The following is a 22444-nucleotide window of genomic DNA, read 5'->3' as shown; positions in this document are numbered from 1 at the left end:
GACGCAGGAGCATACCAAAAGATGGTGAAGAAAGGAAAGAGGGAACTTGAGAAAAGATAGAGCAGAAACGTCGTGTTGTGCTGGACAAACGTAAAGAGGGTGCCTCTAAGCGGGCTGGGGTCAGGGTAGGCTGGGGGAGCAGGGCCCCTGACATCCACCTCACTTCCCCTCCTTCCTTCTCCTGCCGGGGGTCTGTGTGAGAGGATGTGGGTTTGTATGTGTGTGCACACAGGTGAGGAGCTTCATGGAGCAGGTGTACACGCGTGTGTGCCCAGGCAGGTCTGAGTGTGCACACTGCCTGGGCACAGGACGTGCAGTTGCAGGCGGGGGTGGGGTCCGTGTGTGGGGGCGGGGGGGGGCCCACCTCGATGATGTCGGCGTTGGTTCGGCTCTCGTGCGGCTCGTTGTACTCCGTGTACTTGAGCAGCACCTTGTCCATGTCCGTGCTGGCGTACTGGAACAGCTTGTTGGAGTGGTTGAAGATGATGAGCGCGATCTCGCAGTCGCAGAGCACGCTCAGTTCATACGCCTTCTTCATCAGCCCGAACTTCCTCTTGGTGAATGTCACCTGTAGGTGGGCGGGTGGGTGGCCAGGTCTGGCTCAGTCACGGCCAGCCCAGGAGTCCCAGCCTACAGACAGCTGGTCATAGCCCTTGCCTCGGGCTAACACAACGCTGTTCTCAAGAATCCCTGGTCTGGGGAAGGAACAGGGCAGTACCCCTCTGCTGAGACACAGCCTGAGCCAATTCACTGAAGGCAGGGGATTCAGATGGACAGAACTCCACTCCTCTCCGCTGGGGGCTAAACAGAGGTCAGGGAAGGAGAAGAGAAGGACTGGCCGGCTCTTTCCTTGGGGTAGGAAGAGGAAAGGGGAAGTGCATGGGCATGCCCTGAGGCTTGCGTCTTGCCTATGGTGGGGGCGCAGGTCTGCCTGGTTGCAGCAACAGATGAGTCTTGGTGGTTCTAAGAGCTGCAGAGAGGTAGGGGTTCCGCTTCGTCTAACTCAGCCCTTGCCCCTCCATAAAAGACTCCAGAGCCCCCTTCTTCCAGGAAGCTCTCTTGGAGTGGCTGGAAGGAGTGGAGGCCAAGGCCAGCTGGCTGCCCTCATCCACCCTGTGAGGCTCCAGGATCCCCTCACCTGTCGGTTCCGCTCATCAGTGATTCGCTGGATCTGAATCTTTTTCCTCCCCATCTTCTCTAGGATCCTCAGTGCCAGGGAGGGGAGGGGATCGCTGGGTGATGGGTCTCGGCACGCCTTACACTGTGCTCATGAACGGTCTCGGACCAGCGGTCTCAGTTCATGGTCTGCAGGACACCTTCTGCGCAGCCTCCTGGGTAAAGAGGGTCACAAGAGGACTGTCAACCCTGGCAACCCTCAGCCCTGCTCCTTGGGCACAGGGGCCAGGCTCACAGCATCCCTGTGAGAAGCTGGCAGCCCCTGAGCCCCAGCCTCAAAATGAGGGACTGGCGGCCACCTGAGGCATGGCATACCACAGCCAGGTACAAGCTGAAACTCACTCAGAGCCCAGGAACCTGCTCCAGGTTCTCTCCACACCAGCATCACTGCCCTCAGGTTCTAGGTTAGACAGAATACAAGGAGGGAGTTCCCCAGCTTCTAAGGGTCTGGATCTTAAAGAACATTTCACTCTCCCCCTTCTCCCCAGAGCCCACTGGAATAGAGACACCTGGACTCACCAACTACTCCAGTGGCCCAGGATGGAAGTTCCCTTGCGGGGCCCGTGCAGAGAACATACCGAGTGCACAGCTGCCAAGGAGGCTGTGACCAACTAGCACAGTGTACTGCTGCCAGAATGGGAGTGTCGGCACTCCTGGCTCAAGAACATAGCAGAGCAGGTCTAGAGCACAGGTCCTCCTACCTGACTCAGGGAAGACTGGAGCCTGAAGTCCCAGAGTAGAACTTGGGCTGCAGAACCCCCATCTGCCTTTAACCAGGCCTCCTCTATATCCCTCTGCTTTACTCGGTGGGCCTTGGCCTAAATTTCTGGTTTGAGGAAAGGATTCTGCTGCTTTAAACAAACTGACAAACAAACCACTCCTCTAGACCAGAGGTCGGTAAATTCCTTCTGTAAAGGGCCAAATAATAAGTACTTCAGGTTTTGCAGGCCTTACAAGTCTCTGCTGTATAGTCTATTCAATTCAGCCACTGCAGCACGAGAGCAGCTGTAGACAACACGTTTAAAAGGAGTGTGGCTGTGCCCCCAGTAAATCCAGACTTATAAGAATAGGCAAGGCCAGATTTGGCCCATGGGTCAGTTTGCCAACTCCTATTCTAGAGGAATGGACCATGTCTAGAACCCAACCTTGTTCAACTCAGAGCATATAGAGAAAATACAGTTCCCTTTGTGGCTCAGCAGAAACAAACCCAACTAGTATCCAAGAGGACGTGGGTTCAATCCCTGGCTTCGCTCAGTGGGTTAAGGATCCGCTGTTGCTGTGAGCTGTGGTGTAGGTTGCAGACGCGGCTTGGATCTGGCATTGCTGTGGTTGTGGTATAGGCTAGCAGCTGTAGCTCTGATTGGACCCCTAGCCTGGGAACCTCCAGATGCTGCAGGTGTTGCCCTTAAAAGAAAAAAACAAAACAGAATAGAACCACTGCCATGCAGGAACGAGGCCACTGGCAGTCACAGGGACAGAGGCACTAGGTAGAGGGATCCCTGTCCCAATACACCTATAGAACGAGCACGGCTTGAAGAGCTCCAGTTCCAGAGCCAGGATGGAAACATGATGGACCATGGGAGGGAAGGAAGCACAAGGATGGCAGCCCAGCCTGAGGCAGGAAGGTGCAGGCTCTCAGGTATAAGCAGCATACAGGCGAGGTAAGACTGGAAGGGCCCAGGATGGAGCTACAAGATGACCCCAGGGCCCTTTGGGCTTTGGGATTCCAGAGAAGGATCAGAAGGAGATGGTGGAGGGAGGGAGGCAGCAGTACAGGGCCCGTACTTTCTAAAGCCACCCTGATGGGGTCCTGGGAGGAGCTGAGACCACAGAAGTCCAGCCCTCCTCTCCAGAGTTCCCCTTCCACAGAGTCCCTGCCAGTGGCCCCACGGCACAGTCTGGGAAGGTGGGCTTTCACTCCCCCTACCCGATCTGAGCAGAGGTGTTCCTGGGGTGTTTGATGACAGACACCTGTAATTAGGAAGCCCTTTCGCAGTCCCCATTTCAGTGGCTGCAGTTTTCCTGGAGCCTTTACATATCCACACAACCATGGCCCCCCAAGGTTCCATAATAGAAGCCAAAGTTCAGCCCTGGCATCTCGGCCACTGAGGGAAGGAGAGAGGAAAGGCAGGGAACCTATGGACTTGGGAGGAGTCAGGAATAGCTCTCCCCACCCCTTCTGTTACTAAGACTTTCCCTCACCCAGCTGGAAAGAGCGTGTCTGCTCCGTCCAGGTATCTTCAGGAAACAATGCAGCTCCCTTCCCCACTCCTATAAAGACCCTCCACCCTTCTCCCTCCCAAACTCCACCCTTCTCTCTCTCCAAACCCCCTTGTCTTCCTCTTTATCCTCAAGGTGCTCCATAGACCCTGGGCTTCCTTCTGTCCACCTACATCACCAACACCAGCCCAGCCAACCCTGAGTTTGCTGAGCAGACGTCTGGACCCAGAACCAGCTCCAGAAACCCCACCCCTTGCCTGTGACCCCAACCTCTGCCAACACCCACTGCAAAGGCTCCAGCCCAAGGACTGCAGCTCCCCTGCCTCCAAAGGCTGTATTTTCCACAGCTGCAGTAGTACGGGCTTGGCAGGGAAGGTGGGAAGGGACACTGAGGGCAAAGGAGGACTAAGAAGAGGGTTTTTTAGAACGTGTCTCTGGGAGTTCCTGTCGTGGTGCAGTGGAATCTGACTAGGAACCATGAGGTTGTGGGTTTAATCCCTGGCCTCACTCAGTGGGCTAAGGATCTGGCGTTGCCCGGAGCTATGGTGTAGGTCACAGACGAGGCTTGGGCCTGACGTTGCTGTGGCTGTGGTGTAAGCTGGCAGCTGTAGCTCTGATTCGACCCCTAGCCTGGGAATCTCCATATGCCGCGAGCATGGCCCTAAAAAGCAAAAAAATTAAAAAGTTAAAAAAATAAGTAAATAAAATATAAAATAAAAAAATAAATGAGTCTCTGGCCTGGCCTTGGAAACCCCAATCTAGACTGGTTAACACAGGCACTGTCACCCTCTTCTGGCTCAGAGCATCCACCTTCCATCCCTCTATCATTTTACTATCTCCTTGGCACCTTTCATTCATCGGCAAATTTCTGGTGATATGTAACCTCTATCAGCTTATGGCCAGTGCTACCTTTCCCGTCAAGCTGGGAGAGATCCCTCTCTTTACTCTCAGGCTCCTCAGAAAAGTCATTTGTACCGTCCAACCTCATTCCTCTGGTTCTCCCAATCACTGACTCAGAGTAGTCTGTTCTGTCCTTTGTAGCACTTGTCATGATTGTAAATAATAACAATTCTGTGCTTCTATTTAATGCCTGGTCCGCTAGGAGACTGAAGCTTCAAGAGGGCAGGAACCACATCTGTCTCCTTTACCATTCTATCTCCTGTGAGGAGGAGATGAGGAAATGCCTATTGAAAGGAAGAAAGAACAGTTTTATCGTTGTGACCCTGTGAGCAGAGGTGTTCCTGGGGTCTAACTTTTGTCAGTCCTGCTGCAGGACCAGCTCCTCTCACTCTATCCTCTGCGAAGACAGAACCTTTCCTCTCCCAGCTGTGCCTGCAGCCTATCTGTTTGGACGCCACCTACCCTCCAACCACCCCTGCCACTCCAGTCCTCAATCCTCCCCACCCTCGGGTTGGTTGGTACAGAGAGTGAGACTCTAAAGTCTTCTAAGGAGCAGCCCTGAGCACATGGAGATGGAGAGGATGGGGTTGCTTAGGCAACTGTCGCCTGGTAACCAGCTCCCTGGCTGATCTCCTACACCGCCCCCCCCACCCCCGCCTCATGCTGGGGGAGCTGGGATGTGAGAGGGATCAGGGCTGAGAAGACAGGGAAGCCGCAGAGACCCACTGAGCATCCTTTGACAGAGGCAAGTTGGGGTTAAAAAGACCAGGCCTCGTCAATCCCCAGTCCCTGCGAAGGTAGCCCAAAGCACTTTATAATTCCATGTTCCCATGGCCCCTTCCCGACTGCCACTCCTACCTGTGTGTCAGCACTGCAGAAGGAGATGCCCCTACCTTGGGCAGTCCCTCCTCCCATCTAACCAGGAGCCCTCCTACAAAGCAGGCTCAGCCTGTACTAACCTCTTTCCCCTTCTGCTGTCCATTCTACTTCGCTGCAGAGTCTTGGAAAGCTCCCGTGCAAGAACATAACTCAACTCCTACTTTGGAGGAAGGGGTGGCTGGGGCCCGGGTGGGCACAGTGAACCCTAAACTGACCCTCTCCAAGGTACGGAGGCCTATCCTATCCAAGCCTCCCTCCTATCCAATTAGGGAGGTTTTAATGAACACCTGGACCTCCTTAATTAGCCCTCTGCCTAATTACCCAACCAACTGCCAGGAGCCAGAGGCCTGGGCATCTGTTCTCCAGATGTGAGCCTTTTCTTCCTTGCCTGGCCGGGCCCCATTCCTCTTCTCCTTTCCAGCCTGCTCCTCCTCTAGGAAGCCCTCCCAGATGAGCTAGTTTTTGGCTGCTTCTTCTGGAGCCAAAAGGCTTGGGAGGGCTTAGGGCTGCCATGGAGACAGGGGGTTATCCAGGATGGCTTTCCTGCTCTTGATGTCCCCAGGCCCGCCTAGTCCTGACCTCGGGCCACAGCTATGACTCCTTGGGCTGGCAGCAACAGTGTCACTGAAAGTACCCTCTCAAAGGCTCTGGCTGCTTCTGATTCACCCACCTGGAGTAGCACTGGCAGGAGAGGATTGAGGAGGGTGGACCTCCTGGGGAGTGAGGAGTGGGGGAAGGCAGAGATAGGGCCTCCCCCAGTAGAGACAGAAGGAGCGAGGAGGGAGGAGGACGGCAGCTGGGCTGAGCCCCAGGGAGGCAGGCACAGACCGTCTGCGGAGAAGGGTGGCTACGGAGCAGTCTCTGCAAATGGAGAGCAGAGAGGACGCGGGGCAGGAGGCTCATCTGACAACACTCTTGACAAGGAAAGAGGCTAAGTGAGGGGACCAGAAACGGTGCAGGACCCTGAAGGACCCCACGGACAACCATTTTTCTGAGATGGGCTACAGCCCTAATAGGGACATGTGGGTTGTATCTACGTGCAAATGAGTTGCAAATGGTATAGAAAATGTACCCTAAAGGGGGTCATGGTTTGAAGGGGGCATGGGAGAGGTAAGAGGCTCCGGCCTCCCCCAAAGTAACACCTCTTGGTACCTGAGCAATATTCAAACCATTCTCGGGTTTCAGAATGATGCTATCTCAGTTCCTGTGTGAGGGTGGCCGGGGGCCAGCAAGAGGAGTGGGGGGAGTGGTCAGGGCAGCCTCCCAGAGCTGCACTTGCAGCAGGGCTGCCCTTCCTGGGGGAGCTGCAGGAGAAGCACCTTCCAATGGCTGGCCTCCACCTCCTCTCCTGCTGCTGTCAGGGGACTGCCTACCTCCCCTTCTCCCCTACACCCTTCCACCCATATCCGTCCTCTGTCCCAGTGGCCCAGAGGCTCAGAGGAACTGCAGAGCATCTGCTTTCAGAGCTGCCACACCAGTGCAAGTCAAAACGGAGCAGCTGCCCAGAGAGGCTGAGTGAGCAGCCCCCGTCACAGAGCAATGGACTTCACACCCTGCTCTTCCACACAGCGAGGAAGGCACCTCTCATTAGGCAAGCCCTTCATCCCTTCCTCCCAGGCTGCTCAGGGCTGCAGGCTGTGGACTGGAGGGGAAGGCAGGAGGCGCTGGAGACAGCTGTCATCCCTCCTCCCGCCCCTTCCCTGTGGCTGGGCTGCAGGGCATGAAATAAGCAGCAGGCGCTGGGGGAGGGGGTGACAATCCAATCCACCTGTCACCCCCACAGTCGGGCGGCCTCAAGCAGCCTGCTCACTAACGAGGGAGGAGGCGTGGGTGAGGCAGACACAAAGGGGGGTGGCAGAGGGGGACAGACACACAGACTCAGGAAAAGAGACAGAGAAAAAGAGGTAGAGAGGAAGGCAGAGTTGGGGGTAGAGGAGGACCAGGAGAGGGCCAGAGGAGAGAGGGAGAGGCAGGAGGCCAGACAGAGACGATGATTCTGAGAGAAGCGGGTAGAGAACAAGAGGCAGGTTCAACAACTGCTTGCACGGCCCTGATACTAGGCCTAGCGCGTGGGCATAACTCAACGGGACTCCGTCCCTGCCCTCTGAACACTTACAGTCCTGCCAAGAGACAGACAAGGGAAGGGCAGGGCCGAGGGCGAGGGCAGGGAGGCAAGGAGGCCCTCGGGGCAGGCCAGGACTGGATGCAGACCTGGCCCAGAAGGAGCCTCTCAGCTCTTGAGGCTCTGGCTAGGTCCAGGCTCGAAGGCAGGCAGGCCCTGAGAGCGGGCAGAGGTGAGCCCACAGCCCAGGGGCCCTCACCACGCCCTGGCTACCTACTGCCTCCACACCCACCCCACCCAAAGGCCCACAACTTTCCTGGCCACTCTCTGAACTACCGCCCTTTAAGAGACATATATGAGGCACTCTGGAAGACGGGCAGGAAGGGGAGCTCAGGGACCACCAAGAGATGGGGCCCAGGCAGGACAGTCCTGGGTTCGCAGCCTCTGGGGCAGGCACAGAGCCCTTCCTTGCTTCACACTCTCCGAAGCCCTGAGGTAGGGGGCATTACCCTCCCCTGGAAGTCTGGGCAAAGGCACTGTTGGGGTCTTACACTGTCCCCCCTCCCCCCCACAGCCCAATTCTCCCGCCACCAGCCTGTTTCTCCCCCACACACTGCTTCTCACTCCTCTCCGATCTCCTTTTTCTCTGCCCCCTCTCTGCTGCCCCTCCCACATGGCAGCTCTTCATTCACCCCAGAGGTCTTCTAGGGTCTGCTCTCAAAGGCAAAGGCCAGGCAGGTAGCCATCCCTGATGCTCCTCCTCCCTTCAAAGTTCTATTTGGCAGGCTTACTACCCAAACCCCTGGTTCCCACCATCTTCCCCTCCCTCAGGGACTCCCCTCCCCCAGCCCAGCAGCCTCAGGGTTGGGCAGGGGCTATTTTTAGTCTGGGCACTGAGCTAATTTTAACTCACCGACAAGGGACCTGGGGGCGGGCTGCAGGGCTGGGGGAGGGAGGGAAGGACCAGTCCAAGAAGGCTGGACCTGGGGCAGATGGAGGGGGGTCTCAGGTCCCAGGCACCCTAGGAACACAAATGGAGGCAGGCACTGCAGCCTCAGCTCAAGGGACAGGAATCAACTTGCCAAGAGGAGCACCCAGTGTCAGGAGCAGGGCTGGGAGCCCTCCCTCTGGCTTCCGCTGGACAACTCTCCCGAGCCCCACCCTAGGCTTCCCGCCCTCTCCTCCTTGGCAAGTCTCCTGGGATAGGGTCATCCTGTTCTCTGCCCAGGAGATGCCTCTCCAGTGAGGGTCTGTCTCCTGAGCCGCCTCCTCTGCTTCCCCACCCCAGCTTGTCCTTCCTGTAGTCTAGCTCTCATCCTTCCTGTAGCAGCTGTGAGGGTGCATGGCTCCCTACAAAGGCAGCCGCCAGACCCCCACCCCCAACCTCCAGCACTTCCCAGCCCAGCTCTGACCTTTCCCTAGTGGCGTCTGGGCTGGCTCCAAGGAACTACCCCAACCCTCACAAGTTCCTGGAGCCACCAGGCCTGGCCTCAGGAAGAATTTGGGGGTATGAGGATTTTGAGTCCTAGCAGAAAAGGGGTGGGTGAGGTAGGGCAATGAACAGTCCAGGGAAATTCGAGAACTGTAGGTAGGGATTCTAGATGCCTGGGTTCTAGTCCCTGCCCTGGCCCTAACTCACTAGGTAACCCTGACTAAGTCACTGCCCCTTCCAGGGTTCATCCCACTGGCCAGTACGATGGGCAGATGGAGTGGACTAGGTACCCAAGAGCCCTTCCAGCCTAGACAGTCTGTTCCTGTTTCTATGCTCTTTTTTCTTGCCTCTTTGTCATTTTAGGGCCGCTCCCGAGGCATGTGGAGGTTCCCAGGCTAGGGGTTGAATCGGAGCTGTAGCCTCTGGCCTACACCACAGCCACAGCACTGGCAAAGCTGAGCTGCGTCTGCAACCTACACCACAGCTCATGGCAACGAGCGAGGCCAGGGATCGAACCCTTGTCCTCATGGGTACTAGTTGGGCTCGTTAACCACTGAGCCAAGACGGGAACTCCTGTTCCTGTGCTCTTTATAGAGGCTCAAAAGGAAGGGAAGTCAGGACTGTGTGATTCCGTGGAGAGGTAACAGAAGAAACGGCCTGGTTAGGTCCCCTGTCCTCCAGCTTAGGAGGGGAGGGCGATGTGGAGGCCAGAAGAGAGGAGGAACAGGCCCGATGTGGTGAAGAGGGGGGTGCTTTCAGAATGATAACCCCCACAACAGATGGCCAAGGGTTGACAGAGGCTCATGGTCCCCCAGGGAAAATGCCAGGCGGGGCACACAGGCCCTGGCCGCGGCATAGATTCTGCCATCCCAATCCCCTCACACACCTAGAGTGCCAATCAGACCCAGGGGCTTGGGGTCCTGCTTCTGGTTAGAGCAGTGACAGGCCCAAGGTCACTGTCACGGTCATTAGTGGGACCAGCTCTGGAACCCAAGACTGAGCCTTCATGCTCCACCCAGCAGGCTGATCAGTAATGACTCACTACTGCTCATTTGCATGGAGATTTGCATAGTGGCTCTGACCTTATTTCATCAAGTTCTACTTCCCATTCCAGAACCGGAGCCACCCCCACCCAGCATCCCTAGGCATGTAGGGACCCCAAGTGGAGTTCCTGGCACCTCAGGTCTCCAGTCCCATCCTTCTCCTCCAGAAAGCATTACTGAATTGATCCAGTGGTGCTGTCTAGAGCTCTCAGTCTAGCTGGATCCTCCACTCCTGTCCAGGTCCTCTGATTTGAGGGGAGGAGGTGTAATTATGAGGAACAAGTAAGCACTGCAGCTAGAAGAATTTGATAACATCCGTGGGGTAAAGTGTGATGGCTCCAAAGCTGGTTCCCCAAAAGAAAAACCCCGTTTCCCCTCTTTAGTGTCAAGGTTAGGTAAGCAGTAGGATGGGGTGTGGATTGTCCTTTACTAGCTCTGTGTTTTAAAAAATCCAATCCCAGGAGCACAAAACAGGAGAAAATGACTTAGTATAGCAGGCAAGACAGAGGTAAGACTACAGAAAGGACTTCCCAGGTCTGAGTCTCTGGACTCAAGCAGTCTCTGGGGCTCAAATTTCCTTTGTCACAAGTTACCAGACCAAGCATGGGCAGCTGGTAACATTTGGGAGGGCATGGCAGCCCCAGCATTAGAGTCCAACCAAGGGGAACTAGAAGATGACCAATCTCCTGCCTACCTTGAAGAGGTCAAACTGACCTCTATTTGTCCAGTTATGGTATCTACGCTTCCAATCATACCCTCCAAAACAACGATGCCAAGCTGTGGTCTCCTATCCCGGGAAGTCCTTCCTGCTACCTAACCACCATCCCTCCTCCCACTGCAGCCAACCCTTCCCCTGCAACCGAAGCCCATTCCAGTGATCTACATGAGAGTGGTGGACAGGGGCCCCTGGCCACCCGAAGCCTTGGCTGAGGAGAGGTGGGGCGGTTGGGACGGTTAGTGTGTCACCTTCCACCTCCCCACCCAACTTCCCTCTGGGGTCTCAGGAGACAGAAGTGAAAGTGGCAGCTGGGGCCTTGGGGGCGGGTCAGCTTGAGAGCCGTTGGGGTGAGCATAATGCCACTAGTGCTGGGTCTGGGTTGCCTGCCACTGCAGCGGGCGGGCTGATGGTTAGATCAGGAGAGGGACTGCCCATGGAAATGAGGGCCTGGGAAAACGATGGGGTGTGGGATCCTGGCCAAAGGAAGACCAAGCTGAAGAGGGACAAAGTGGAGAAAAGCAGGCAGGAGACAGTCTCAGAAGAGTACCCTCTTCCAGGGCAGCAGCTTGTCCCCTTGTTTAAAGGAGCAAGATTCTTTCTCCCATTCATAGAAGAGAGGCTCTGGCTGAAGCAGATGAAGGGGGTCTGGGTCCTGACTGCTGGGCCACGGGGACCAGGAGGGATGGGAGAGAGGCCAGAGGCCCGGGCCTTCCGCCTGGACAGCCCCAGTTCTGATGGAAGGGAAGGTAAAGGATCAGAATGCGATGTGTCCAACTACAACTACAGACGGCACCCCCCACCCCCAAAAAGAGGCCAATCCAATCAGGGAAGGCAAATCCTCCTAGAGACATCATGACCTCGGGAAGCCACTGAGGATTTAAAGGGGCCGCTTAGGGTGGCAGTTGGATCTCCTTCGGACTCAAAGGACAGTCCTCTAAGCCCCTGGCATGGGAGGGAGGGCAGTGCGGCTGCGTGGGCCTGCTGAGGCGGCCAGCCAGGCAGCTCTTACAGGATTAGCTTGCTGCTTTCAGGAAAGGTGCCAGGTGAGGCTAAGATGCCCAGCCAGATGGAGTGCCCCCCCACCCAGGCCCCTCACCCCGCCACACTGGCAGGCAGTGGGGAGGGTACCTGCATGTATCTAAGCAAATACTTGTCCCCAGTTTTGATTCATGCCCCTCACCAATACCCAGCTTCTTCCCCTTTCATGAAGATATTGGGCAGAGCCCCCTCTGATTTCTGCCAGCTAGGATCCCAGGCTACCCAGTTGCCTCTGCCATTCCTACATCAGGAGCTTTCCTCCCTCTGAGCGGGAAGTCCTGCCTGCTGTCTACTCTCAATCCCTCTGCTACATTTTACAATGAGGGCCCCACCCCAGGGAGCAGGTGAGGAGGCCAAAGGGGTTCCTCCTCTCCGCTCCCTGTCAGCTCCCCACCCTCTGGGCTGACAGGTGGGGGAGACAAGAGGGAACAGCTGGGCCAGGACACCTGTCCCCACCCAGTCAGCCCGGGCCCCACGGCGTGCCATGGGGTCCACATAAGGGAGTCAGCAGAGAGGCAGGCAGCTGTGGGGGTGGAGGAAAAGGGCTCAGAGGTCAAAGGGAGATGAGACTGGGAAGGCCTGCAGCACCCCTTTCAGGATCAGCCCTTCCTCCTGGTCCAGCCCCAGCCATTAACATGGGCAAGCTTGAAAGGTTTGAGGTCAGCTGCTCCATCCCCCTGCCTCCACAGTCCTTGACCCCACTGGAGTGGAAAGACTCCACAGAAACCAACCCCCTTCTCACCAACCACTCCCACTCCCACCGTATGTCTTCCCCTGAGGCTGGAGGATGAGCTCTCTCTCAGTTCCAACCCTCAATCCCAAGTATTTGCTGACAAGGGTGGGGGCAGGGAAATCCTGAGGAATAAGGAAGCATGCAGCCAGAAGGATCTGGGGAGACTCTGGGGTGAAGTGTGGAGGGGACAGTTTCTGAGACAAGGAGACAGTTGGTTGGGGAGGGCAGAGAGGGGCTCAGCTTCCTCCTCAGTCCCCCTCACATCAGGTCCCCATCCGGGACACTGCCTGCCCTGACCCCACCTTCTGGGGCGGCTGCCTTCGCAGGCAGGTCCTGGACCACAGCGGAGCTGCTATCTGGAAGGAAGAATGCAGCCACTTTCCGAGCACCCACTCCGCAGTTTTCCCATGGGACCTCCTCCCTTTTCAATCGGGAAGCTTCTCTGTTTCATAGAAACGGAAACCAACTCGGAGATGGGCAAGGACTTGCCCAAGGTCACCAGGAATAAGTGGCAGAGGTGGGCTGACTACTGGGCAGAGCACTTCCCCGCCCAACCTAGGCCAAGAGCAGGCAGGGTCTCCCTCCTGAGGAGTGACAGCACCTTCCTTCCAGAGCAGATTCCCTGATCCCCAGGCCTGGCAGTCTCAAGTCAGCCATGCCTCCTGCCCTCACACAAGCCCCGGGCTCTCGTGGCTCAAGTTTTTCCCGATCTAGGCTCTCTCTTCATCCATCGCATGCAGTGGCTCTAGAGGGTACATACTGGTACCCAGGAGGGGTTTCTGAGTGTCACTTGCTCCTGCCTTCCTACCCCTGCTTTGGGGGCTTTCTCCCATGGCACTCAATCAGAAAACAATACCTTCTCCCAGGATCAAATCCTGCCCCCCCTCAACTAATTCTCTGCCCTCCTACCAGGGACTCCTACTGGGTTCATTCTTCCCTTCAATACACCCTCAGCCTCCTGCCAGGACTCCTTGGGCTTCCTCTTCCACCGCTCCTCCTGCAGAGCAGGATCCTTCCCTTAACCTTGGACAAAAGCCCTTAACTCCTCCTAACTGGGAAAGCTTGAGCAAGTTACTTAAATCTCTAACTCTGTCTCCCCAGTTATAAAAAAGTGTGGAGGAGTTCCCGCTGTGGCTCAGTGGAACCAAGTCTGACTGGCATCCATGAGGACACAGGTTCGATCCCTGACCTCGCTCACTGGGTTAAGGATCTGGGTGTTGCTGTGGCTGTGGTGTAGGCCAGTAGCTACAGGTTCGACTGGACCCCTAGCCTGGGAACCTCCACATACCTGGGTGTGGCCCTAAAAAGACAAAAACAAAACAAAAAAAAAAAAAACAAAAAAAAAAACCTAGTGTAGAGAGAAATAAACAAGTCTTCTTATGTTTCCATGCCCAGCACAGAGCTTGGCACACAGGGACCCAACAAATGGAAGTTTCCTTTCTCCAATCTCCAGGGATCTCAAAAGTTTTAGTGTTTGGTCTCCAAAGTGTGTTGGAAAATAGGATGACTGGGGTATGGCCTGAGAGTAAATGCTCTTGTCCATGGAGGCAAAAACAGCTCCTTTTCTATATGCTTCCTTGGTGTCTCCAAGTCCTAGGGGAGTGGCCAGAGCACCCAGCCAGAGGCACCAAGCCAAGGTCAGTGACCAGGCCTAGAGCCCAGAGCCTCCTGGGAGGGTGAGTTTAAATGAGTAAATATGGTCCCGCCTGGGTGAGGCCAGCCACAGGCCAGAGCTCCAGAGAAGGCCCTCCCCTCCCAGCCCACAGAAGAGAGGAGAGAGATCAGACAGTAGGCACAACCGCCACCCCCTAACCCCAGGTCATCAGGGTCCTGTGCAGTCAGCGAACGAGCCTCCTGTTTCCACGCCCAGCAGGACCAGCCAGAAGCATGGCTAGGCTCCCAGGAAAGGGAGACTGTAGCCACAGCCGCAGAAGAAAGAAACATCAGATGCAAAGGGCCCTGGTGATTACCAGGGCAGGGGTCTGCCCCAAAATGCTTGAGGGTTCAGACACAAGCCTGATACCTCAGCAAGGCCTTGCTCCTCAGGGTGAGTGGGGAGGGCAACAGAGACCGGTGACAAACCACCAAAACATCCAGGTGCTCTGCTCACCACAAGGCTGGGTGAAACCCCTGTACATATGGAAAGAGGACTTCCCCAAGGACACACAGTGTGAGTGGCCAAAACAGGCTGAGCCAAGGCCACAGAGAGGACTAAATGGTGGCAGGGATGGAGTGGAGTGCTGCTAGGGGCAGTGACGAAAGTCAGCCAGGGTCCCCCAACTCACACGCTATGCTCTAGGTCTAACCTCAGCACCTCTTACTCCAGTCAACGCTCCTCTCCTCAGAGTTGTGCATGCTTCTGTCCTCTCACCTTCAGGCCCCTCACCCCGGGCCCAGTCTCCAATCTTTAATCATCTCTTTGTCTTTCACTACCCCCACCCCTACAGGGTGCAGCTGCTCTGTGGGTGTCTAAACACCCATGTGTATGCCCCGCACACCTCCGTGCATGTGCGCCACTAAATGCTAAGGACCTTCCAGGTGCATCTGAGCATGCCAGCCTGCATGGGGCCCCCACCCATCCCTCTGCCAGGGGAAAGGAACCCAAAGGCGAGCCAGCCTGCAGCTCCAGGACAAACTCTCCTCAGGATACTTTGAGTCCTAAGCAGTAGGGGGTGGGGGTGGGGGGGAAAAATAAATATTCTAGGAGCCAAACAGTACCATCCCCACTAGGCCAAAGTTCAAGGCCTTTCAGCAGAGCCACCAAGAGTCACTGGAGAAGAAAGTGCTTTGAGATCCCCATCTTTCCTAAGCCAAGTTAGAGCTCTTTCTCCCCGCCTCTACCGCCAATGAGAAGTTCTTCCTGAAGTTTAAGCTCCATTCTGCCTGCTGTAGTTGTGGACAGACGGAGGGACATCAATCACAAACAGAAACAGAACCACTAGCACCTAATACCTCCCCATGAGTAAGTCACCAAACTGGGACAGAAGGAAAGATGGTTCGCTGGACTCCGGCCCCATGATTGGCTCATAAAAGCTACCAGCGATTACAGTGATGCTGAGGCTATGCCGGCCCCACCACCATCTCCTCCTTCCCTGTAAAAGGAAGATAATTGCCTCAAACCAGGAGAGTCCCAGCCATGATCCCAAGGGATGGGGAGAACCCGCCACCACAGTGCCGCAAGACCCAGAACCTGACCCTTGATGATGGGGTCTAGTCCCTTGTCTGATCTCATACCCGCATAGAAAGCCCAGGCAAACACAGACTCAGACTTGTTCCCAAGAGGCTGAGGCCACTACTACCCATCCCCCACCAACTCCCCTTCTGCAGTAAGGCCACCATCCTGTGGACTAGAGGGGCAGAGAACCAGGAGGCGTGGTTCTAAATACAACTCAGGAAATGCTGGACCCACTCATTTGTCCCTGACTCCTCTTGCCCCTACAGAGTTACAGAAGTGGGTGGCAAAGAGCCCAATGTAGGGCCCACACATGCCGGGCCAGGCTAAGCACTGAGATTCTGGACCCCCAAACCAACCAGGGAGGACAGGGGCCAGAAGGAGAAGGATGAAGGATGAGCCGAGAAGCAGGCCTCTCTGGAGGCACAAGGCCCAGGGAATACCCACAGCAGAGAGCCCTTCCCAGGTTAGGATCTGGGAGGAGAGTGGGAGGGGCTAGGTCACAATCAATGAGGGCCTAACTCCAAGGCCTCCTCTTTCTTGTTCCCCTCAGGGGCTTCTTGCTACTGAACCTCCAGCCCCAACCTGGGGGTGGGGAAGGGTCTACCCTCCACCTTCTCCCCATCACACCTCCCAGGAAAGACCCAGGAAAAACTGGGAGGAAAAAAAAAAAAACAACACCTTCTGGAGAGATTATGTAACAGCAGCCAGAAAGACTATCATATCTCCAGGCCTCTGAGAAGAGCCAGGAGCCAAGAGGTGCAGAGCTGGGAAGCCCAGGGCCCTCCAGTCCAGGGACAGCAGGTATAGACTAGGGTGGATAATGGGCAGCCCTGACACCCTCCGAAGTCCTCCACTACTCTGTTCTGGGCATTGGGTATTATAACAGACAGAAGCTCTAGCCCAACCTCCCATGCCCATCCACCAACCCAAGGGTCCTGCCTCTCCCTTTGGACCAGGGCCTCCAAGGGGAAGGACTGTGTCTGCTTCTCTATGGTCTCTCGATGATGTTAAGCCTCGCCTGAAAGAGTGCTGTTGGACTAAAGCTCTGACACAGATTTACTGTGTCACCTCAGGTAAAAAACTCAACCTCTCTGGTCTCTAAAGGAGCATAAATGAAAGCTCTTCCTTTCCCCAGAGAAAACAGAGACCTTTCTCCTTACAAATGCACACGCACACACACACATATGTATACGCATATGTATACACACACACATACAAACGCAGACGGGCTGTGTTGGGGGAGGGGGTGGCAGGAGAGTTACAACAAAGAGCATATGACCACTGAGGCCCAAGGGTCCAAATCCCTGTGCTTGGGCAAGTGGGGAAAGAGCTACATATAAGCTCCAGCGATCCCCCCATAACCCCACATAAATGGGTCCTCAGCCACCCTCACACTGATCCCACCCCACCCCCATCTCCTGCCTAACACACTGGGAAACCACAGGAAGGAAATTCATTCCCAGGCAGGCCGTGGGAGCTGGGACAGCCAGGCTAAGTCCTGGGGCGGGTGTGACCCGGCGGCCACAGGCGGGTGGACATCTGTGAACACTGACATGTGCCTTTTCAATTCTCTCCTTGACTACGAAGACTTCCCTGTTGGGGATTTTGGGGAGAGTGGGAGGTGGACAGCTCCCTAATTTCAAAACACCCTATCTCCTGCTGGCCTGGGCTCCCCTGCTATCTGGAGGCCAGAGCAGCCCAAGGTCACCGCCCCAGACGGTAAACTTCCCAGAGTCCAGAATGGCCCCTGAATTGCCTAGGAGACCCACTGCGGGGATGGGGGAAGGGGCAAGGGAGGGCCACCCCCCAAAACCAAAGAAACCAGGCCTAGGAGGAGACCTCAAAGGGGCCTAGGCACTGAGAAGAGGGACAGAGGCTCCACCTAATGTACCCTCCCCCAACCCATCAACAATGGGCTGCTTAAGAGGAGGCAGGGAGAACCTCCTACTCAAAGGACAAACCTGGGATAACCTAGTCAGTGGCTCCAAGGGGGCCCACACTCAGGAGCCCTCCTTTCATTGGGGAGAGACCTCAGGAGGCCACTGAGAGATCAGCTAGAATCACTAGGGGAAGGGAGACCCCGTAAGAACAAACCTGACAGAAAAGGGGTTGGCAGGAGGGTAAGAGACTACATGCATCTTAGTCTCCTCGGCCCACCCTCCGAAAAGCCCCTCACTCCCTGGACCCCCACTCCCAACCCAGTTCGGACTGGAGAACTCTTGCCCAGATGTTTAACAGCTGCAAACTTCTGGCCGGGGGTTCTCCAGCTGGGGCCACAGACAAACCAGAGCAGGGGTCTCGGAGGCAGGCTAGGAGGTCCCAAGAAAGGGTCCTGCGTGCCCACCTCCGTGCTAACTCTGAGTGCCAACTCCACAGGCACAGGGCAAACCCGGGCCCGGGACACACACACACTCACACACCCCAACCCACCACCCCGGTGTCATCTGAACAACATCCCCCCTCCCTCCCCCGCTTCCCAAACAGCTGCGGCTCCCCCCGCCCCCACCCTCCCGCCGCCCTCTCAGGCCCCCTTCTGCACCATTTCGGGCCAAGGAGGAGGGAACAGGCGGCTCGAGGAGGGAGAGGGAGGGAGGGCCGGCTGTTAAAATGTCAGTCGCTCCCGGCTGTCACCGGAGACCCCCTCTGAGGATGGCGCCCCTTCCCAGACCGCTCGGAGGCCGCCTTAACCCCCGGACACCAACAGACCGGCGCGCCCCCAAGCCACCCGTCCCCACCCCGACCCCAACACCCAAGGGAATTACAGCCCACTCCACTTGTCCCCCACAGCCGACTCCCTCACCCAAACAGTCCCCCATGTAATCTTCCACCAACGCCACAAGAAAACACAGCCCGCTCCGCGAGTTCCTCCCAAACCCAAGAGGCCACCCCATCCCACCTCTCAGGGGGACGGTCTAGACCACCCTCCACCCCAACCCCAGGATGGGGTGGGGGAGGGGGCCTCTTAAAGCGGCAGGAGCATTATTTTTCTCTACTCACCGGCCCCGCTGGGGGAAGGGGGATGTCACGGCTGGGAGGGGGTAGCCCTCGCCCCTAGTCCTGGGGCTCTTCAGCACCTGGAAGCCGCAGCTCCGGGCGGGGGGAATAATAAATGAGGCCGGCGTCCGCGCGGGCCCTGGGCTGCGCCGGGGGGCCTGGGCCCCCGTCGTGGGCGCGAGGGCGGGCAGGCGGGCGGCCGGCAGGCGAGGGACTGGGGCCGAGCGCCCGAGCCGCCTCGGCTGTTGTTGATATTTTGCTTCCTTCCTCCTTTCGAGCTCCAAAGGTAACTCCTCCAGCCCCCGGGAGTCGAGGCCGACGTAGGCACAGCTCAGCCTAGCTTGAGGGGTGGGGGGAACGGGGGTGATGGACAGGCGGGGGGGCCAATGGGAGGAACCCGTGGGGGCGGAGGGGCGGGGCCGGAGCAGGGGCGGTCCCGGGGACGCGGCCCCGCCCCTCGCTTCCCTCGGGCCGGCCGGGCCGGGCCGGGTCGGCCCCCACCCCAGCGCCCTCCCAAGCTAGGCTGCGGCGCTGGGAGAGGCAGATCCCTCCGCCAGCCAGGAGGGAGGGAGGGAGGAAGCGAGGAAGCGACCGAGCGAGGCAAAGTAGGGAGGCGAGACCCAGAGGCCTCTAAGGGGATCGGCCCGCGCCCGTGGTGCCCCTTTCGAGCTGTCCGGACGGCCGCCTAGTACTGCTGCCACCATGCGCTCGAAGAGGTCCTTTCCGGGGAGGTTCCGCCGACTGGGCACATACTTCCCGCCCCCGCCCCCAAACACACTCACACACACTCGCGCACACACACTTACACACACGCTACCTCGACAGCTCCCCCCCAACCCCCAAGCCCCTAGAGAGTTGGGAGGTGGGAATCTAAGTAGATAAATTAAGGGTAGACACTAAGTGTTGAAAAGATTTTATCTCCTTCACTTAGTGTGAGCCGAAGCCTCACTTAAAGGGACCCGTTCTTTTCTGGGGGGTTACCTGGAGAGCTCGTTTGCTCCCTCTACCTGTGAGAGGCCCCCTCCCCTCCCAGGGCCCGGCTGGGCAGACGCCCAGCAATTTAAAGCGACAGCTCATAGTTCGTGGGTGACCTAATCCCCAGTGCCTGAGGCTCCAGAGCACTTACAGCCGAGGGGGGCAATTTAAAGGGGCGTGACCCTAATTTCCCCCAGCACAGGAAACGCCCAAAAGCATCTCATTAAAGAAACAGTAGTAGATGTTTAAAAAAATTTGTAATTCCTGGTTGCTCCAGGGTGTGGCGAATCTTCTGCCCTACCACAGGAGTGTGGGTGCCATGCCTACTGGACAAGCGACCTGTCAGACTTCCTCTCCAGCATCCCTGTTGCCCCAATGTCTGCTTTCTACCTGAAGCTTGAGGAAATGATGGAATTTGGCTTGGATCTTAAAGACCCTCGCAGAACAGAAGGGCACTCAGTTCACACACCTCGATTTCTACCTGGCTGGGTCTGATTTACTGGATCAAGGCTTAATGATCCAGGTTGAGTGCTGAAGAGGCTAATATATAAAGAGGTAGCATGTTTTGGAGTAGTCAAGCTACTTTAGTTCACATCCTTATTCCGCCATTTTTTAACCGGGAACACAGGCCCATTACTTAATTTCCCTGTACCTCATGATCCTCATAGGTAAAATAGCAGCGATGATAATAGTACCTAACTCATAAACTGGTGTGAAGATTAAATTGCTACGTACAAGTAGATCACTTTGAACAGTACCTCATGCTGCATTATAATAATTCAAGGGCTGGACTGTCAAGACCCCTTTAGGCCCATTATCCCATAAAAGCCTCAAAGGAGACAAGTTCAGTGGAATTGCTTTGCAAATAGGTTTGGAAGTTTATCTCATTAAGTCCTAAGACAGGAATCCAGCAGGCTCCTATTTTCTTGGTCTTGGTTTCCAACCCTTCTACATGGCTCCTCCTTCAGGAAACCTGATTTAAATAAGTGTCTGACTTTGTCCCCAAACATAGATTCTCGGTTCCCCATTAGATCTGGGAGATGGGGCCCAGCACCAGAAGATGTCAGTCTTTCCTACCAGGCAGGGCCCACTTGCCCAAAGGATCTCAGGGTAGGCAAGAGGAGCCCATATGTCCTGTCCCCAAGGACTATAAGAAGAATAGAGCCTTGTGCCAGGCCTGGGGCTGTGGCAATAGCAGGATGGGAAAGGGCCCCCCCCTCCCTTAAGTGGGGAACCTCCCCTCACTTGTGGCCTCTATTTTTAGTGCTTCCCCAGGCTCTAGCTGGAGAAACCGTTTAGTCATCAGGGTGTTTATTTTCCGGCTGTTTCCGACGTCGGGAAAGCAGAATGTTGAGACTGGAGAGATCCAGGGCTGCTGGAAAAGGCTTCTTAGGAATAGGCCTGGGAACTCAGCCTTCAGATCACTGGGTCCCAGATCATAGGAAAAAACCAAAGTGGGCAGGGGGCAGCTAAGCCCCCAGGAGACCAGGAGAGCTCAGTTCTCAGGCTGCCTCCAGTTTTGAGGCTTTCCAAGCCAGAGACCCTTCTGGCCCCAGCTATACTTGAAGGATTCTCTGCAAAAACATTAGCAGCCCCAGAACAAAATCTTTCCCAAGGTTCGTTCCCAGAAACCCCTTCCCCAACTCCTATAGATCTGCACTGTGAGCCTCCCGCCAACCACAGCTCCAGCCAATCTCAATCCTGAGGCAGGCTTGCCAGGGCTGTGATTGGCCAGCTGGTCCTCCCTACCTTGGAATGTTGGGTCCTTAACAAAGGAATGAGGAAGGAAGGTGAGTCACCTGGGAGGGTGTTAAAGGGCCAAGAAAAGAAGGATGGAGAAAGAAGACCTCAGTGGAGAGATGGAGCGGTGATGGTGGGGGTCCCTGAGATGTTGACATGATAATCTACTAGAAAACAGAGTAGGAGAGGCTGACATTAAAGTGGAATAGAATTTACACATATATGTATTTATAGAGAGAACTTCACGGAAAAAGAAGTTACAGATACGAGGTCTTGATTTCCATGGAGGACTAAGAAAGGATCTGCGGAATATTGCTGGAAGTTAGATTATAATAAAGACTTCCCCAAAATGACTCACTACATCTTGTTTTTCTAGCCCCTGGACTACCCATTCCAGGATGCGCCAGGTAGAAAATACCTAGACAGGCTCAGATGCCTGGGTCTCACTTCTCCTTCTCTCCCTCTGCCTACCAACTCATCTTTCTTAGAGAAAAGTCATCTAAGTTTGCTATAAAATCCCCTAGGAGTCAGACAGATGCCCACCAAAGTCCTAAAAAGTATATGTAAACTCCTCTGTACAGTATCATCTTCATAAATTTATGTGGCAAAGGGACATTAATTCACACCTCCTCAAGCAACTTAATTTGGAAATGTCTGGAGTTTTCATTGTGGCTCAGCAGTAATGAACCCGACTAGCATCCATGAGGATGGAGGTTCGATCCCTGGCCTCGCTCAGTGGGTTAAGGATCCACCGTTGCTGGCAGCTGTGTTGGGTGCAGATGAGGGTAGGATCTGGCGTTTCTCTGACTGTGGTGTAGGCTGGTAGCCACAGCTCGATTCAGCCCCTAGTCTGGGAACTTCCATATGCCTCAGGCGTGGCCCTAAAAAGTAAAAAAGAAAAAGAAAGGTCTTCAGGGTTGCTTTGCTCCTGTTGTTCCACAATTATCACTATTTCAGGCTCAGTTCGGCTGTTTGGTTAACCGCTCTTGCCTTTCCCACAGTCATTTGGACAATGTACACACTGCATTGTACTGCCATTTTTGGTTTCCAATTTACTCTCCTTCACCAGATTTTTGAGCTCCCTGAGGGCAGCAGTTTAGCTCAACTTTGAGTCTTCAGGCTTGGCATGAAATGCACTCAATAAACGTCTGTTACGTGAATCTGTATGTGTGTGTAGCTGTGTATCTGAATAAAGACCATAAAAACTTATATTGAGCACCTTTATTTAATAGTCTGTTGATAACTGTGTTTGTGTGGGGACGGGGCTTTGATCGGAGACCCCAACAAATCTCATTCTGGGCAGGGGCAGGATGTGGGGCGGAGTCACACAGAGAGGCTATGCTGGTAGAGCTGAGCCCC

General features: G+C 55.7%; 1 protein-coding gene across 6 annotated transcripts in view; it reads right to left on the bottom strand.

Annotated features, from left to right (window-relative positions):
- Positions 1-18727, bottom strand: part of MEF2D (myocyte enhancer factor 2D) — a 35418-nt gene extending 16691 nt beyond the window's left edge. For 2 of the 6 annotated variants that reach the window (XM_021089675.1, XM_021089678.1), the window contains exons 1-3: positions 18374-18725; positions 1139-1331; positions 365-568 (exon numbers count right to left, since the gene is read on the bottom strand). In XM_021089675.1, coding sequence (XP_020945334.1) covers positions 365-568; positions 1139-1192 — 258 coding nt within the window. In that variant the 5' untranslated portion in view covers positions 1193-1331; positions 18374-18725. Of the gene's footprint in view, positions 1-364; positions 569-1138; positions 1332-18176; positions 18354-18373 lie in introns of those variants that run through there. The other 4 variants (XM_021089674.1, XM_021089677.1, XM_021089672.1 and 1 more) reach the window with 3 other exon arrangements.

The sequence above is a fragment of the Sus scrofa genome, chromosome 4 (assembly GCF_000003025.6).
Source record: "Sus scrofa isolate TJ Tabasco breed Duroc chromosome 4, Sscrofa11.1, whole genome shotgun sequence".
Lineage (NCBI taxonomy): Eukaryota > Metazoa > Chordata > Mammalia > Artiodactyla > Suidae > Sus > Sus scrofa.
This window is presented reverse-complemented; position numbering and strand designations above follow the sequence as displayed.